This window comes from Gallinula chloropus (assembly GCF_964237585.1).
Source record: "Gallinula chloropus genome assembly, chromosome: 5".
Classification (NCBI taxonomy): domain Eukaryota; kingdom Metazoa; phylum Chordata; class Aves; order Gruiformes; family Rallidae; genus Gallinula; species Gallinula chloropus.
Window position 1 is genome coordinate 25,004,358 of NC_140090.1, and position 19,090 is coordinate 25,023,447.

Below are 19,090 nucleotides of genomic sequence, written 5' to 3' on the forward strand. Positions count from 1 at the left end.
AAAGAATTCTTCTTAAAAGAAATATTTCTTAAGAGAAAAGGCTTCATTCCTACCATTACCTGTGTATAGTTTTCACCTTCCACAAAGCAAAAGAAGCTTATCCAAGCCAAGCCTCCTATTTGTATAAGGAAAATTAACTAGATCTTATCACTGCCCATGATTTTTTTCTGAGGTCCCCACCAGCGTGCTGCTTCAGAGCAGATGTAAGACAGCACTATGGAATGAGTATGATTTGTTACCCTACCTTCAGCTGGTTTTTGAGGTGGAACTGCAACCTTAGCATCAGGAACATCTACAAAATAATAATAATAAAAACAATACTGTTTCAGCATACAAGTACTGTACCTTACTCCTCAAGAATTAACAAGAATAAACTAGGTGATCAATAGATAAATAATTGCATTAATAATTCAGTTTGCCCTGCCTCTACACTGTTTTGTTTTATTTCTTAATAATTCTTGCATTGTTTTGGGGTAGGCTTTTAAGAACATTCAGAAACAAAGGTCATCTTATATATACATAAAACAAATTGGTCATGTAATGTATATATAACGAAATGGTCATATAAAAAATGCCCTTTGTTTCTGAATGTTCTTAAAAAGTTCTTCCATATACATATATAAAAAAGATTGTTACCCATTTTTCATCATTGAGCATTTTTTCAGTGGTACAGAGGACATCAATTCTATCATTAGTATCTCTTCATTGTTGTATTCCTCATTCATTCAAATAAAAAAAAAATCTTCTATATTTTAAAGAATTTGGTTGCCCATATAGTACAAAATAGGACCCCAGACCAGTATCACTGGTTTTGGAGTTATTACAGTATTCATTGCCATCATTCATGAGAGTTGATGATGCCTCATATTTATGAATGAGAAATATTTTTTCAGGGTGTAGGTTTCACTTAGTATGATCAGGAAAAAAGGGTGTGAAAATTAAAAATAAAGCTGAGCAATGCAGTAAATCTATGTAAGTATTGACATAATCTTGTGTCAGTCTTGTTCATGATATTTACCTGGGGGCTTCAACTCCAGTTTGATTTCTGCAAAAGAATATTAGATTTCATTTAGAACTATTTATTTTTCCAGGATTATATTTTAAACTTACACATTTGCAAATGGCTCTGATGAAAAGCTTGTATTGTAAATTCACTAACCTTTGGTTACCAGATAGAGTTCTGCAGTGCTTCTTGCTTCTCCTCTTGGTTCAAGACGAGCAATTACAGAATATACACCTGCAATATCCAAGAATGTTGCTATATATATGCTTTTTTAATTTAAAAAGTAGACAAGAAAATCAGATAAAATAATGGCATTGGGACAAATAATTCCATGCATTTTTACCTTCATCTTCTGCAGTGACATTGTGAATAGTCATGTAATGGCAGCGACCTTCACTTCTGAAGCTGTACTTGGGACTCTCTGTCAGTTCAATGGGGCCTTTATACCATGTCACAACTGCATCATCAAAAGACACTTCGCACTCAAAGGTTGCAGACTGGTGTTCACTCACTACAATGTTCTGTATGCTCTTTGTGAACTGAATTGGTTCTGCTGTTTTTAGAAACAAAAAGTATGTCAATTGTTATGCATCACCAGGGCATTCAGCTTATCTAATTCCATCTCATTGTTTTCATAATAATAGTTACAGCATAATAAGAGATGATAACAATAGATCTAGAAAGAGTAAGAAAAAGCAATTCCATCTTCTTTGAAGTTTTCTATGTAAGAATAAAGATGAGAAGACATAAGAGTATAACTATAACAAGATTGCTGTGCAGATAAGTGATACAAGAGAAGCCATTAAGCAAACAAAAGATAAAGAATAATTAAGAAAAAGAGGAAATCCAAGGGAAATATAAGACTATCAGAAAACAAAAAAATAAAAGTAAGCAAAATCTCTGATCTTTTGAGGGACAGGGGACATTAGTAATGATGATTTAATTAGACATACTGGCTTACAAAAGTATGCCACATATTTTTCGAAGAGAAAGGAAAAAAATATTCTTCTTCTGTGCATTTCTAAGTTTGGGAATACCTCTTTCAGTAATTCCTTTCATTTTCATTTTTTTTGGTAATGGAACATCCAGAAAATGTTTATCACTATTGGAATAAAGAGATTCTATATCTGTTTACAAACCTTCAATGGCCAGATCTGCCGTTGTTTCTAGATTGTCAAGCTTGCAGGTATACTTTCCCTGGTCTTCTGTTCTAACATCCTTGATGATGAGTTTGTGTACTTTGTCAGAGACTTGTGTTGAATATCTCCCTCCTATCTTAACAGGTCTCCCATTTCTATACCACTGAGACTTGGCATTTGGGATAGAGAACTGACAAGACAGGGTGCATGTGTTTCCTTCCTTGAAAGTAGTGTCATGAAGATGCCGTTCAACTGCAGGTTCTATTAGCATGTTAAAACATATGTTTTAGCGACATCAGACAGTGGAATAATTAAAGAGTAAATTAATTCTAAGACACACTTCAAAAATACACTTACCAATCACAGTTAGCCTGGCACTGGCAATGTGTGGTCCACACACTATTCTGAAATTTCCCTGATCTTCGAGTTGGCAGTTCCTGATTCTCAGTATGTGACGATCACCTTCGATTCTAATTTCATATTTGTCACTGGGGTCCAGTTTCTGGGTTCCTTTGTACCATGAAAGTTTAATTTCCGGATAGTTAATTTTAATTTCACATTCAAAGATAGCATCCTCATCTGTTAAAACCGTCTGATTTTCAATGTCTCTGATCAGAGTAATTGGCTGGAAAATATTAGTTTAAATTAGTTTCAAGTTCCCTGTTATGAATTTGAATATTTCACAAATCAGTCCAAAACCATGTTACCTCTGTCTGTGTGAGTCGTTGCTGAATAAAAGCTACAAGTTCATCAAACTCTTGATCTTCCCTTTTAGCTTTTTCTGTGAGCTCAATTTCCTGTAAAAAGGCAAAATATGCTAAAGACTAAAGGATACTAAATGTCAAGCTGTCATGTCTATCCAAGATAGAATTATTTTGTACATTGAATTTTCTGTAACTTTACTGTAACTAGCATATATTCCCATCTTAAAAAATTGCAGCCAAGTTGTGAAGACAGAACATAGTTGGCTAGAAGACCCATTCCTTCTTCTTTGGTTTGATCATGCAGGAAATTGAGATCTGTCAGTAAGAGACCTAAAGAGGAACCAGAAATTCCTGCACACACAACATAAGAGCATGGACAGCGAGTCTGTTCAAAGGCACCACGTCACTCCTAACAAAGCAAATGCTGCAGTCATGCTGTATCTTACCAATCTATGGCTTTCTTCTGCTTGGGTTTGTTTTAGTAACTCAAAGGCTTGCAGGAGACCACGGAAATCTGTAATTCCATACATGCGAGCATATTTCTCATATTCTTTGGGATCTACATTTTTGAGAAGTTCCAAGATATCAATAGGTTGCTCTTCCTCGTCTTCCTTCCTTTTTGTTGGAGTGCTATTCAAATCAATGACAGAAATTAAATACACAATACTTCATTCCTAGAAAGTTGTTCACTGAAAAGAAGGGAGTCATTTTAAACCTTCAGTGTGCAGTGGAATACTTTCATTTAGTCAATTTAGCTACTTCTACTTTTAGTACCATTATTAATATTTAAACAATATTAAAAAAATATACCTTGATCTGACATATATAATAAAAAATGTTTCTTCTGTGTTCATGGCAAATAAATCTATGAAAATTTTTCATATACCTTTTTAGTTTTGCCCTAAGATCCCCTTCAACAACTTCTTTCTTTCTTTCTTCAACTTGCAGATTTACACTCCTCTCAATTTCACCATGTTGGTTAAAAGCTACACATTTGTACATGCCAGAATCAGTTTTTATTGCATCCTTTATTTCTAGTTTAGCTTCATCTCCTCTCTGCTGGATTATAATGCGACCTCCCTGGTTGAGCTGCCTCCATTTTCCCTTCATCCATTTAACATTTGGAATTGGGTCTCCTCCAACTTTTGCAATAAATCTTGCAACAGTCTCTGCAGAAAGATGCAAATGTGGAAGCTAAGTTTTTCCTGTGTTCTATGACAGCAGAACACAATTAAAGAGAAAAAAAAGGTATAGACAAATGGAAGCAAATGTATTTTATTGAAAATAATTCTTACTTTCCATGACTTTGATATCCTGAGGCTCTGACACAAAATAAAGTTTTCCTTCCACTTCTGCTTTCTTAGCTGCTGGGGCAGCTGCTGGTTTTTCTAAAAGAACAGAGTCAAACAATTAAGAAAGATGTGTTCACATAATAGCTTCTGTTTATGCTTGATGTTTCTTCCAAAGGAATTATAAAAAGAACAATTAGAAAGATGTAACAAATAACATGGAAGAGATAATTGTTTTAATTTACTTGTATTTTACTTTTCAGATGAAACTGAACACTGTGGGCAGTACTATGCTGTTAATTAACTTCAGTCAGGTCATTTATATTTTGCGTGGATGCAAATTCATAGATTGATATGCAAAGAAGCCTCATTTACTAGAATGGATCAGATTTTAGTCTTCTCTCTCTATTTCTGGAAGTTTCAACCTCAGAGTTACTTGCCATTTTTTATCAATGATCTGTTAAATATTTTTTTTCTTAGCCTTGTAGCTATCCATAGAGTGAAAAAAGATACAACATCTACATGTTACCAAACTCGTGTCTTTTATGCATTGGTAAGGCAAGACCTAAAAGGAAGGACTCATGTGTAGACAATATTTACTTAAAGCTAAAAAGGTCAAAAATGTTGTAAGAGTTGTAACAGTCCTGAAGCAATTAGCTTCTAATGCCACAAGCTCAAATTCCTTCTGTATTTTTCTTCAATAAACACCACTGTTGCCATCCTTTCCATAAAATATGAACAGTGAAGTAATTTCACTCAGCTTGCATTTTTTTTATATTCACTGTTTGGATTTAGAAACTAAGTTATTATTTATTTTTTCAAGAATATATCGTTGATTTGATACTGGTCTCCCACTGCAGATGTCACTATTTAGTTAAAAATTACTGTTAAATATGCTGTCTCCCAAGATTGTGCAGAACTTAAAGATACTAATTGATTCTGTTAGATTAACTTTTTTTCCACAGGAAACAAAGCAGGATGAAATACTGTTTTAAATTTCCATCATATGCCTTAATTTTCTCCATGTTACTGTACCTTTAACTGTCACCGTAGATTTGCAAGTATCAGTGCCAGCTGCATTTGAAGCTTTGCATGTGTATTCTCCTGAATCAGATTTGGTAACTGCAGCAAGTTCCAGCAGAGCTACTCCATTTGCAAAACTGAAGTTGCATCTGTCTGAAGCTCTTATTTCTCTCCCTGCCTTCAGCCACTGAATCCGGATTGGTTGTGATCCTTGGACATGGCATCTGAGCTGTACCATACTGCCTTCCTCTGCTACTGCTGGCTGAAGAGGCTGGTCAAAAACTGGAGGCTTCTTAGGTTCTGGAATATGAAAATGTTTGAGTGAATACTCAAGAAAGGAAAGTATGATTAAGAATCAAAGAGAAAAAGAGATAAATACCATTCTTAAGACAATGGCAAGGAACGAACAAAGATAAACAGAAGTGTGAGAATGGCATTCGAGGTTTTAGAAAATTGAATCAATACCAAGAGAGTATATTTTCTATGCAGTCATGCAAGAAATATCTTTGCACAGTAAGGACATACACATGCAAAAGAACTAAAGCACTGCTACTAGGCTACAAAACTATATAAGAAGAAAGAAACAAATATGCTATCTCCTCCAAGAGTATTATGATGCCATGCTGCTATAACACATCGTCAAGGCTGCCCAAGCTCCAATGTAATTGCACAGAAAAAACTTGTTATTCCATGAAAAGAGAATGATTAAAATTTCTACAGAAATGCCACAGACAGGTTTTAATATTTAGTTTAGGTCAGTAATATCAAACACAGAAAAAGTAAAAAAACACCCCAAAACCACCCTGGAAAATATTGTTTGGGTTTTTTTAATCACTAAATTAAAAAAGATTCTGTGATTTTGTGGTTTAATTCAGAATTATCTGGTCCATCTCAAGACAAATTATTGCCGTTAAGTAAATTACTGCTGTAAAGTAGATGTGCATTTACATCTACCACACAACAAAGAAATATAAGGACCAAAGAAAAATAGGACTTCAACTAACCTCTGATAACAACAGAAGATGTACACAATACACTTCCTGCTTCATTGGACACTTTACAAGTATATAAACCAGCATCTGTTTGCTCTACGCTCTTTATATGCAAGAGTAAGACATTGTTTTTGAAAGATATTTCACAATGAGGGCTTGAATGAACTTCCTGATTGTTTTTATACCAAGCAACAGTCAAAGGTTGAGACCCAGAAACTCGGCCTTCAAGTTTAAGTTCATTCCCTTCAGCTTCTTCTACTGCTTCAGACAGTTTCTTAGTAAAAGTGGGTGGAGTTTTTCGTTCTGTAAAGAAAGAACATATTATTAAAATTCTAGGAATCAAATGTGAAATTCTAAAGAAAATGTTTCAAGAAAAATTTGAATGTTGAGAAATTAATATTTTGTTCTTATTCAAAAAGGTTACTATTTTCAAGTAAAAGTATACCAAGAAAAAACAGCATCTTTCTCTTGCCGTCACTGTCATAGTTGATTTTCCTATTTAAACAAAACCTCTCACATTAAATCAAATGCCGCTTAAAAACAACAAGATTTTTGTTTTGCTTCAAGAAAGAAATAGGTCAAAGTTTATAAATAAACTAATCTGAATAAAATATTCTTTTATTTCTCCTCCCACTGCTCTTAGATGGAGTATCTCCAGATAGGTACTTTCAACCTATACCTCAACTTTTTTCTTGAGTTTATCTTGAAGCAATAAGGCTACCTTTCTTTATACTGAAAAGAAGAACAAAATGTGCACAAAATGTGTTATCTATTCAATACCTTTAAGAGTCAGTTGAGCTGTGCAAGAGTCCTTTCCAACTTCATTGCTAGCATAGCATGTATACTTTCCAGAATCTCCCTTGTCAACTCTCAAGATTGTCAAGTGGGCTGTGTTGTCTACATAACTGATCTGGTAGTTTCTTCCTGTTCTAATCTCTTGGTTATCTTTTGCCCAAGTGACTCTAATAGGCTGTGTTCCAGAAATGTGGCACTCAAAGTCAGCACTTTCTCCAATAAAACCATCCACATGTGTAATTGGGATGTCAAAGAATGGAGGAGTCTTCCCTTCTGAAGAGTGAAAGAAATAAAAAAGCATCACTTTAAAATCTCAATTAGCTTTAAACCTCTGTAAAACAAACAGTATTTGTAAAACGTTAAATCCATACATAAAGCAAAAGTGAGTTTTAGGATATTTCCATAAATATTTCACAGCCCACTGACCTGTAAGGACAAGCCTGCCACTAGAAGAAGCAGTGCCAATTGCATTGGTAGCAGTGCAGGTATATTGCCCAATAAGGTTCCTATCTGTCTTCAATATCTGGAGAGTTGCTACATTATCTACGAAGGATGTGTGAACATTGTAGTCTTCTTTTACACGTGCACCATCTTTAAACCAAGATACTTCCATAGGTTCTGAACCAGCAATGCAGCAATCAAATGTAACTGGTAAGCCAACAGTTTCATGAATGTCTCTTAATTTTCGCGTAAAAGAAGGAGGAAGTTTACGTTCTGCAAGAAAACAGGTATTGTACAGTGAAGGCTTTCAGAAGATGTGCATCTATTGCTGTACTCACCAAGAATCCTTGCCTAATATAAAGTATGCTGGATTTTTAATCATAAATTCTGATTTAAAGTTAGTCAACATATCATTTATTTGGAACCTGACATGAAAAGAGCACTATGCATACAGTTGCAGGAAAACATATAACCATTCTGCCCTCAGTTATACCCAGTGATCCTTTTTAATCCTCAGGACTGCTAATGGTAGAAACTATGAAAACAATATACTCAATGGGGCAGGAAGATGCAGAGTCTTGTATCCTTAGAGAAGAGTTGAGGTCAGTAAGGGACATTTTTCAATTAGATTTACTGTTAGGACTTTGTTAATAGAAGATGGTGGCACAGGGTACCTTACACATCAAGAAAAAGTGTTTAACAAGAGAAAGGTAACCTTTGATTTTTGAAATAACGAAGTGTACTTAAGAAAACTAGGTCATTTTTCCTATTTTTTAACATGAAATATTCACCTTGAACTGTCAGCAAAGATGATGAAGCAGCCTCCCCAACAGTGTTTTCTACTTTGCAGATGTACTCTCCACTGTCACTACTGTCTACCTGGCTGAAAACCAGAGTGGCAACTTGGTTCTTAAAGTGCATTTTTATTGTAGCAGTTCCTCTCAGCTTTGTATCACCTTTGTACCATGATACAATCATTTCTGGTGTTCCAGCAACCTGGCACTGTAAGGATGCAGAATCCCCAACAGTCACTTTCACTGGCTCCAAGGGTGTAATGAAGTAAGGTGGTTCTGAAGAAGAAACATATACCATTAGCATAAAAAGGTATTGCACAACGACAGTTAGTAGTTAAAATAACACTTGATGAAGTGATGGTGGCTTAACGCACCTAGTATTGTGATTGAAGCATGACAATTGTCTTGCCCAGAATCATTTTCAATATGACAAGAATATTGCCCCTGATCTTCTAGTTTGCTACTAGGGATTTCCAGTATGGCAGATGTGTCTGTAGTAGTGATGCTGGACTTTTCAGAGTGTGTTATTTTTATTCCATTTTTCTTCCATGTCACTGAAATTGGTGGAGTACCCGTAAAAGTGCATTCCAAGACTAAATTTTTCCCTTTCTCTATGCTTAAATCATTCACCTTCTTCACAAATTTGGCTGGTTCTATAATAAACAATGGGAAGAAAGCAAATTAAATAAAGCCAAGAGGTCATTTTTTAGAAGCATAAGAAGAATAAGAAACAGTAATCCGGACAAACCTTTGACAAAAAGATGTGTTGTGCAAGAAGTCTTCCCTGCCTCATTAGAGACCTGGCACGTGTAGTCTCCACTCTCAAGTGGATGCACATCAAACAGCTCCAGTTCTGCAACTGTATCTTGCAAGGTGATATTGCATCTGTCTCCTGGTACTAGCTCAATGCTACCTCTAAACCATTTAACTTCCAATGGAGAGGAGCCTTTTATGATACTGGTAAAGGTTACATTTGCCCCAGATAAAACATTCAGTGGTTCAGGTTTCTTCACAAAAGATGGTGGTTCTAAGCATGCAAATAAAACAGACAGAGAAGTACATTTGAATTTCTGATGAAGACCACAGTAATAAGAAATACGTAGCAAAGCAAAGAATGAATGGATGAATTTCTAACTTAAATGTGTGCCCTCTCAGTCTGGCTTCTTATTGATACTGACCTCTCACACTCAAAAATGCACTGCATTCATCAGACCCAGCTACATTTGTAGCTGTGCACACATAAGTTCCCACATCAGATTCCTGAAGTCCATTCACTTTCAGAGAACAGGTATTGTCTGTAAGGGTAGCTTGATACTTGTCTCCACTGGTAATCTCCTGTCCATCATGAAACCAGGAAACCAGAATAGGTGGTGACCCATAAACTTTGCACTCCAGTACAGCAGAAGAACCCAGCTGACCATATGTTTCTTTCAGTTTTCTTGTGAAAGAAGGAGGTATAATACGATCTGCATTTGTTTAAAAAAAAAAATAAATTAAAATTACCACAGCCGAGCTTAAAATGCAGAAAGATTCCCCATGTATAATAAAATCAGTTAACTTTATTTTGATATATCTGCATTAGAAATCTGTTCCTACACATCTAAATGATTGAAAAATACATAGGTGATGGTTAAGAATATTCTGGTGCTTTCATCCAGACTTCTTGAGGAACGCCTTTTACATTTGCAGTTCTTTTTCATAAGCAACAATATTGCATTGATATTGATACTGCTATTGAAGAAAGATGTGTAGATTAAAGCTGAAGATATCAAGCCCTTGCTCTACAGATTATACAGCCAATGAGTCTCTCAGGCTGTCAGTCATGAGAAACAGTTGGCTAACCGAAGGCTTTGTAAAGGAACTGTGGGGTCAGATATGACTCAAAGAGAGTAGTCAACTAACCTGAAACATGCACTGAAGCTGTGCAGCTGCTTTTACCGACACTGTTTTTCACCTCAAAAGTATATTCTCCACTGTCTTCTAGTCCTGCATTGAGGATCTTAAGGCCAGACACTTTGTTAAAGAAACTGATTTTGTATTTATGGTCAGTGGATAGTTCATTCCCATCCTTAAACCATCTAGCACTGAGCTCTGGTGTGCCGTCAACTGTGCATTCCAGAGTACAAGAGTCTCCAGCTGTAACTTTGACTGGGCCTGGTTTCTCTATAATGACTGCAGGTTCTGCAATGAGATGCAAGTCACAACATTTTTTAAAAACAACCGTTCCATAGTTATTTATATAACAAAAAATGAAAATTTGAAGCATCTTAAAACATTGAAGCATTGTGATTTTTATCCCATACTACTAACCTAGCACTGTTAGTGTGGCAAAACATTCTTGAACTCCAGCATCATTTTTTATCTGACAAATGTATTTCCCAGCATTGGCTGGTTCTGCATTTCCAATCCGCACAGTTGCAATGTTTTCTGAATAGGAGATCCAAAGATTATCACTTTCTCTAATGATTTCCCCTTTGTCTTTTAACCACAGAACAGAAATGGGTTGTGATCCTTCTACTGCAGCCTGCAGTTCAATCGACTCCCCAACTACGACAGTGAGATCACTCAGCTTCTTCACAAAGGTTGGTGGTGCTATTTAAGAGAAGATATGTAACAGTAATTAACCACCCCAAGAGCGGAAAAGTAGGAGGAGAATAACAGAAACAATGAAATGCCAAGAAGGTGCCAATCTTTATACAAACCTCTTAGTGTTACAGAGCCAATACAGGAGTCACTTCCCACATCATTTACAGCTTTACAGTGATATTCACCAACATCTGCAGTATCCACATTGAGGATGTGGATACTAGCTAGGTAGTTCTCGGACATGACCTTATACTTCTTGGTGCTCCGAATTTCTCGTTTGTCTTTATACCATGAAATCTGGAATGGAGGAGTGCCCTGAAGCTCACATTCCAGGTGAATATCAGACCCTTTCAAAGTCTGGACTGGATGGGGCTTCTTGGTAAAAATGGGGGGTGCTGAAAAAAAAAGGGGTTAAAGTTTGTGTTATTTGAGCAGAGGAGAATAAAGAGGACAGACTTTAAGTATCACTACTGATGCTGAACAGCAAAGAAAAACCATAACTAAGAAAGATCACAACATAGCAAACAGGCAAGAGATTTGCCATCTATTCAGACAGGTTCGGGCCCAAAGAATGTGGGATTTAACAGCTTTGCCACAAAGGAGGACTCATACAGAGATAAAGGTAAGGAAAGAACTGAGATTCTGACCTTTTACTTTCAGTGAGGTACTGTTGCTTGCACTACCAGCCGGATTCTTAGCTTCACAAGTGTAGTCACCGCTGTCTTCAACACTGAGGTTGTACATTTCAATGACTGCCACTGAATCCACAAAGGACATTCTATACTTCTCGCTGGGATGGATCTCTGTTTCGCCTTTGTACCAGGTGACTTTGATTTCTGGAGATCCCCCTATTTTGCATTCGTACTTGGTGGAATCATGCTGTTTCACCAGTCTTGAGGAGTCTAGTTTCTTAATAAACCTCGGTGGTTCTGGAAAGCCAAAAAGGGGAGATGATGCTTTAAACTGCACTGATTTTTTGAATAATCAGGGAAATACTTAGCAGAAAATATAAACTTTGGGGACTTATGCAAACATTCTAATTTTGCAATTGCTATGATATCTCTTTTAGATTAAGTTGCTCCAACATATAGATTAGGAAGCAAACTAGTTCCCTGTCTGTATTTCAGTTTGTTTCTCCTTACTTTATGTTTCACTCTACTTCTCCTTCTATGTATTCATTACAGATCAGCTCACATGTAGTTTTCACGTAATACCCTCTTGCAATACATGAATAATCAAAGTGCCTGATGGAAATGCATGAAATAAAACTATTCATCCAAGAAATATTATTAGGAAAAGCATTTATGTTGAGCATTACAATAACTGCTTTATATCTTAATATGTCACTAACAACTGATATAGTCACTAAACCTATCTGCGTTTTACCCCTTCACACATTTATTGCAAAGCCAAACATATAAGTGCATATAAGAAACAAAAGTCAAGGAGCTTAGGTAGCAAACAAAAGAAGTTCAAAATAATCATGCTGGGAAGAATGATTATGGGAAGAATGAGATGGCTGGTATTACACAAATTGGTGTTTAAAGGTCCTGTGGCTGAAAAGTAAACTGGTCACATTTTATTCTGCAAGGAAAGGAGTGGAGGTTTGACCCTTTTCATCAAAAGCACCATAGAGATGATTCAGAATCATAAGACAATGCTCATAAATCAAAGATATATAACTAGTAAAACCAAGAGGTGGTAATGTGGGCACAACAGCAAATCTCTCTGCAAAACAGGATGAAGTGCTTCTTTGTGCATCTGTCTATAAAGTGTAGGAAGAATATCTATTTTATGGTGGATTACTTCAACCTGCAGGACGTTTGTAGAACATCCTATGTTGTTAGTAACAAAACTTCCTTAGAGACTCTAAAAATGGAAATGATGGACTGCTAACACAAGGAGTACTCTTGGATCCTTAGTAACTTACTATCAGATTTCACTTTGACAAAGAGTTGATTATCTATCTGCATACCAAAAGTTGTTTAGTAGTCACACTCTAATTCCATTCCTTTCCAAAAATGAGGATGTACAAGTTAGTAAGGTATATACTTGGTATTTAAAGCATTTTCTAGAACCCAAAGTGATTGCTAAATACACAGATTAGGAACATTAGGTGTTAAAGTGGGAAAGTTGATAAAAAATGGAGATTTCCAAGGTCAATTGAAAAAAGGTCTAAATTCTACCAAAAAAAGGCTATGTGTCATAGAAGTGAAACAGCATCTGCTCAGACACTTGTAAATCAATGCACACATAGAGTGTGCCTTCTAAGTTCTATAAAAACTGACAAACAGTGAACATCACTATTGTACAGCCGTGGGGAAACTGTACACATTCTAAAGGATTGAAGTGAGTGCCAATGTAAGTTCAGGATCAAAAGTAGGAAATAATAATCCTGGTGGAAAAAAAAAAAAATCAGGATTTTATGAATAAAGAACTGAAGAGTGAGAAAAGTAAACAAGGTCCATCAGCATCATTGTATGAATGGTAACTCCAGTCTAATAAACCTATTAGTAACATCATTCATGACAAACAGAATTGTGATTATAGTGGAAATAAGCTTTAAATCTTTTAAAGAGATAACCTTTCTTGCTACGGTCTTTCAATATGTTTTCTAAGTCAAGCTATGTAATAACAACATTCCTACTTGCCACTTAGTCCACAGGTAATTCAGTCTACCACACTCTTCCCACCCCCTACGGATAAAAATATCTACAGATAATATATAGATATATATAAAATACATTTGACAAGCAATTATTACAAAATCTTTCTAGTGGCAGTTTGGTTTCTTGTGTTATTTGTCCAAGATAGTAAAAGTAATACTATTTACTCCTGAATTTTGTTTCGTTTTCTTTTGTTCTCCACCCCCCCACCCACCCCCCCCATGCCCCAAAAAACCAACCATCCAACCACTAATCCTACAGGGACATTTGAATTTATGAGTAATTTAAGTATTGTATTTAACATTTGTTCTTTAGTACAAAAGATTCTGGAACATCTATAAATAAAACCAATGTTCCCACCTACACTGAGGAAATTAGACTAATACACAAGTGGCACTTATATCAAGACAGTTTGATCCAGTCATAAATTTAGATCTCTGAAATGTGTAAGATACACAGTCTACATGGAAAAGTGAAATGTTGGCAGAATAGATTTTTGTCACCAATTCTGCCCTCAGATCCTCCAATTTTGCTATCTAGGACAATCAATTTTCAATGTTTTCGGCCTGTGAAAGAGTAAAACTATTTTTGTAGGAGCTGCACATCCAGTAAAAATATATTTAAGTCTTGTAAGTCAAGTGAGTTTTTCAGTTACCTTTTCCTCCCCTGGACAACTTAGTGAATGCCAGTGCTGGAGAAAGACTTTAAGGACAAGGAGACTTTTGATAAACAAATCATGCACTATACCAAACTAGAATAAAGATGAATAAGTATGTATAAGATATCTGTGTAGCCTCTTGTAAAGATTGTAAGTCGCACAAGTCTGGATTCAGGGCTTTGTTTTCCAGGTGTCTGCCTTGTAAAGAAAAGCCTCATAAGCACTGAAGGTCACAGCAATACCTTGTACAGCCAGCTGAGCTGCGCATGCGTCCTTTCCAACACTGTTACTGGCAGTACATGTGTAGAGTCCAGCATCCCCTTTACCAACTTTTAAGACCGTCAAGCTGGCTGTGTTTTCCACCAGTGTCATCTTGTAGTTGCCACCTGGGCGGATCTCCCTGTTGTCCCTGGTCCAAGCAATCCTCATAGGAGCAGAGCCAGTCACATGGCACTTAAAGGTTGCACTTTCCCCAAGCGCCGCATCGATAGATACTGGCTTGATGTCAAAGAAGGGAGGTTGTAGATGTTCTGCAAAGAAGAAAGCATGGCAGAGCTCACAAGCAAGCCCTCTTCACTACACACATAACCATACCAGGACTGTAAAACGGGTAGAGTGGGAAAAAGGGTGAAGAAATAAAAGAGTGAAGACATACAAAAGATCTTTGTTTCAGTGTGAACTACAAACCTGTCAGAAGAAGTTTGGCACTGGAAGATGCAGTCCCCAGAGCGTTTTGGGCTGAGCAAGTATATTGGCCACAGGAAGCCATACTAGTTTGCAAGATTTGGAGAGTTGCAACATTATTTAAGAAGGCTGACTGTATGGTATCAGAGTCACTTAAGAGAGCCCCATCTTTGTACCAAGACACCTGGATAGGCTCTGTGCCAGTTATGCGGCAATCAAATGTCACTGGGGCACCAACCGACGCCTGAATATCTTTCAGTTTCCTGGAAAATGTAGGTGGAAGTCGACGTTCTGCAAAACAATAATAATCACCACTATAAGTAGGAAGTCACCCTGTCAATCTAGAATTAATTTACTCTGATATTAATAAGAACCCCTTTCTCTAGACAACAAAGAATGGCCCTTGGCCCATCACCTTTAACAACAAGTGAGGCTGTGGAGGTGGCAAAGCCAACGCTATTTTCTGCTTTGCAGGTATATTCTCCAATGTCACTGTCCTCCACAGTGGAGAATGCCAGCGTTGCCACATTATTCTTGAAATGCATTTTGTAAGCCTGTGTTGATCTGAGTTTGGTGTCATCTTTGTACCAAGACACTTTGATTTCCGGTGCACCAGCAATCTGGCACTTTAAGATCAAGGGCTCACCAATCTTCACCTCCACACGGTCCAGGTGTGTGACAAAATAGGGTGGCTCTAGAGAAGGAGAAAGCATGGTGAGCAGAGTCAGAGCATCACTGCAGTGTCTTATGGGGATGAGGGGTGATGTGTACCTAAGATGGATACAAGGCTGTGGCAAACATCCCCACCAGCCTCATTTGCCACCTCACAGGTGTATTCGCCTTCATCACTCTTGGTGCTGTTGAAGATTTCAAGAATGCCAGATTTGTCAGTAGTTGTAACACTGCAGCGTGAAGACTGAGCAATGGCCATGCCATTTCTTTTCCAGGTGACAGAGATAGGAGGGCTGCCTACATAGCTGCTTTCCAGCACAATGGATTTCCCTTGCTCCACACTGAAATCACTTAATTTCTTCACAAATACTGCAGGCTCTGTGGGGAGGTACAGATAAATAGTGAGAGGGACAGATGTGGCAGGGCTGCAGGGAGAGTGTGAAGGGAGTTACCTGTGCATACACACAAACACACCTTTAACAAAGAGTTGTGTTGTGCATGAGGCACTGCCAGCATCATTTGTGACCACGCAAGCGTAGTCCCCACTGTGACCTGGATCCACATTGTACAGCTGCAGTTGTGCCACAGACTCATCTAGAGACATAGAGCAGTTGCTGTCCGCCACTAGCTCTTTGATGCCTCGGAACCAGGTTACTTTGAAGGGAGTGCTGCCCTTGATGTAGCTGGTGAATGTCACACTTGATCCGGGCAAAACTTCCTGGGGATCAGGTGTCTTCACAAAAGAAGGCGGTTCTAAGGATCACACAAAGAAGTGAAGAGGGAGAAAGATTTTAATAGGAGAGTCTCTGTGGGGGAGAAAAACAGGAGCTGATTTAAGTCCAAAAAACCCCAACAAAAAAACCCAACAAAAGATTGAGAGGGAAAGAGGGAGAAAAGAGAAAAGAAAAAGAAATCATAGAAAAACAGAGGAAAGGAAAAGAAGAGGGAAGAAGAATTTTGTTGAAGGGGTTGTAGTATCCTTCCACTGACCTTGTACAGTCAAGAAAGCACTGCATTCATCAGATCCAGCTGCATTGGCTGCCACACAAGTATATGGCCCTGTATCTGTGACATCCAAGGCATTCAGCTTCAAAGCACAAACATTATCCAAGAATGAGATTTCATATTTTTCTCCACTAACAATTTCATTCCCATCCTGAAACCATGCCACAGATATGGGGGATGTGCCAGACACTTTGCACTCCAGAAGCGCTGAGGATCCCAGCACTCCATTTGTTTCCTTCAATTTTCTTGAGAACGAAGGAGGAACAAGACGATCTAAGTAGGACAGGGCAGAAAAATTGGAAGAAAAGTGTTAAGTCCTTTTTCAGGGGAAAGGAAAGTGGGGGAAGAAAAAAGCTTCCTTTAAAGACAAGTTGAACAAAGACATAGAGCTGACCTGAAACATCAACTGAAGAAGTGCAGCTGCTATCCCCCACCTCATTGTGCACCTCAAAAGTATACAAGCCCCTATCTCCCCTGTCTGCAGAAAAGACTTTCAAAGTGGATATGTTGTTGGAAAAAGTAATTTGGTATTTGCGGTCACTCCTTAGTTCTCTGCCGTCTTTATACCACTTGGTGATAAGTTCAGGTGTTCCTCCTACTTTGCACTCCAAGGTAAAAGAATTGCCAGCCATTACTGTGATCGGCTCCGTCTTCTCTAAGATGACTGCTGGTTCTGAAATAGGAAGGGAGGGGTCAGTGTGTCACCAGAAAATCTACCCACAAACCAGTGAGCACAGGATATAATCAGAAAACAAAGGCTGTTAGAGGCAACTGTGCGAGCTGTAAGATATAATACCTGTGAAGCAGGCTATACCCACCTAGGACTTGTAAAAAGGCAGAACACTCCCTCATACCAGCATCATTTTTGATCTGGCAGATGTACTTCCCAACATCAGCTCCCTCTGCACTGGCGATCTCAAGAGTTGCAATGTTGTCCATAAACCACATTTGGACATTTTCACTCTCCCTAATAACTTCACCCTTGTCCTTAAGCCAGACAACAGAAATTGGTGGGGATCCTTCCACCACTGCCTGCAGCGCTGTTGGCTCCCCAATGAAGATTGCAGTGTCACTCAGCTTCTTGGCGAAGCGTGGGGGTTCTGACGGCAAAAACAAGGAGGCAGAGCATTAATCATGCATGCCTGCTTGAAAGAGGGATAATGAGGAGATCAAGAAAAGACGACAGTGATGCTGCTGATTCTTTATCATACAAACCTTTGAATTTCACTGGGCAGGTGCAAGTGTCACTTCCCACCTCATTCATAGCTTTGCATTGATATTCTCCAGTATCTTGAGATTCCAGATTGAGAATATGAAGACTGGCAATGGATTGCTTTGCTGTCACCTTGAACTTCTTGCTGCTCCTGACCTGCCTCCGGTCCTTGAACCAAGCCACCTCGAATGGTGGAGTACCTGCTATCTCACACTGGAGGATAACATCTGAGCCTTTAAGTGTGTCCACAGGGCTTGGCACCTTGCTAAAAACAGGTGGTTCTATAAAAAAAGAATCACATCATAATGTGTGAGCCTGGTTTCCTGGGTCAATTTCTGGACAGTAGCAGGAGGCAACTTATTCAGGAAGGGGGCCTACACTTATTCTTGTAAACCCATATTTAGCTTCCATATATATGGCCTCATCTCTAAAAAATGTTGAAACGCTGGCATCTTTCAGCAAGCCATCCCAGCACTCAGAGTCCCAAGGGCAGAAAATATGACACTTCAACAGCTGTTTAGAGTCAGTGCTCAGTGCTCCTCCCCAAAAGCCACTCTCACCCTCTCCCCTCTTTCCAGGACCACATTCCAGCTTTCCCCACCTCTTCTCAGTCATAAAAGCTACCATCACTGAGGGTCAGCAACACAGCCTCCTCTTCCGTCTCAAATTTCTTTCCTGCCAGGATCAGAGTGTATAAAGAGGAGGCAGTGGGATGACTGCGAAGTATATCCAGCTCTTTCAACAAGGCTTATCTAGCCCGTGCTTCCCTTGTGACCTGACAAGCTTACCTTACTCAGCTTACAATTAACTTAAATGGGGAGACAAGGGAATGGCTGCGCAGTGCTGAACACCCAACTCCTGCCTGGTCTCTGCTGCTTAATGGAACAGCAGCACTGGAATGTGAGGGCAGCTGGAGAGCAGCTCCCTGTCCAAGGGGATGTGCAGCTAGGAGATCCCACCCAGAAGCCAAGGATTCTGGTGGTGTGTGGAGCCATGCTGCTAACCTTTCACTGCGACTGAGGTGCTGCAGCTGGCTGTGCCCGCAGAGTTATGGGCTTCACATATGTAATCACCGGCATCTTCCGTGTTAGCACCCAAGATGGTCAGCACCGCTACAGAGTCTACGAAGGACATGTGGAGCCTGTTGCTCGCCTGGAGTGCCTGGTCATTTTTGTACCACACAGTTCTGATCTCCGGTGTACCACTGATTTTACATTCAAGTTGAAGTGTGTCCCCCTGCTTCACGAACCGCAGAGCTTCAGGCTTCTTGAGGAACTTGGGAGGTTCTGTGGAATAGAATAAGTTTGTAGAGATTGACAGCATATCTCTTTGCCATGTGAAATCTACTGTGCTGAGCAAGAGTTATGGGAAGCACAAGAGTATGGGGGCACAATAAAGAAAGCTTGCTACAGCAGCTGGTTGTATC

At 38.5% G+C, this 19,090-nt stretch overlaps 1 protein-coding gene across 1 annotated transcript in view; it reads right to left on the reverse strand.

Moving 5' to 3' along the window:
* TTN (titin) overlaps positions 1-19,090 on the reverse strand; it is a 239,952-nt gene that overhangs the window by 150,665 nt on the left and 70,197 nt on the right. Inside the window, exons 75-106 of the mRNA XM_084264549.1 lie at positions 18,669-18,950; positions 17,667-17,945; positions 17,270-17,551; positions 16,846-17,124; positions 16,437-16,724; positions 15,921-16,199; positions 15,546-15,824; positions 15,190-15,468; positions 14,778-15,065; positions 14,333-14,620; positions 11,414-11,695; positions 10,883-11,161; positions 10,491-10,772; positions 10,083-10,361; positions 9,359-9,646; positions 8,929-9,207; positions 8,555-8,833; positions 8,178-8,456; positions 7,372-7,659; positions 6,931-7,218; positions 6,163-6,453; positions 5,171-5,458; positions 4,142-4,234; positions 3,733-4,015; positions 3,293-3,476; positions 2,850-2,939; positions 2,500-2,767; positions 2,143-2,403; positions 1,347-1,556; positions 1,160-1,237; positions 1,019-1,045; positions 245-292 (exon numbers count right to left, since the gene is read on the reverse strand). Coding sequence (XP_084120675.1) covers positions 245-292; positions 1,019-1,045; positions 1,160-1,237; positions 1,347-1,556; positions 2,143-2,403; positions 2,500-2,767; positions 2,850-2,939; positions 3,293-3,476; positions 3,733-4,015; positions 4,142-4,234; positions 5,171-5,458; positions 6,163-6,453; positions 6,931-7,218; positions 7,372-7,659; positions 8,178-8,456; positions 8,555-8,833; positions 8,929-9,207; positions 9,359-9,646; positions 10,083-10,361; positions 10,491-10,772; positions 10,883-11,161; positions 11,414-11,695; positions 14,333-14,620; positions 14,778-15,065; positions 15,190-15,468; positions 15,546-15,824; positions 15,921-16,199; positions 16,437-16,724; positions 16,846-17,124; positions 17,270-17,551; positions 17,667-17,945; positions 18,669-18,950 — 7,767 coding nt within the window. The remainder of the gene's footprint in view (positions 1-244; positions 293-1,018; positions 1,046-1,159; positions 1,238-1,346; positions 1,557-2,142; positions 2,404-2,499; positions 2,768-2,849; positions 2,940-3,292; positions 3,477-3,732; positions 4,016-4,141; positions 4,235-5,170; positions 5,459-6,162; positions 6,454-6,930; positions 7,219-7,371; positions 7,660-8,177; positions 8,457-8,554; positions 8,834-8,928; positions 9,208-9,358; positions 9,647-10,082; positions 10,362-10,490; positions 10,773-10,882; positions 11,162-11,413; positions 11,696-14,332; positions 14,621-14,777; positions 15,066-15,189; positions 15,469-15,545; positions 15,825-15,920; positions 16,200-16,436; positions 16,725-16,845; positions 17,125-17,269; positions 17,552-17,666; positions 17,946-18,668; positions 18,951-19,090) is intronic.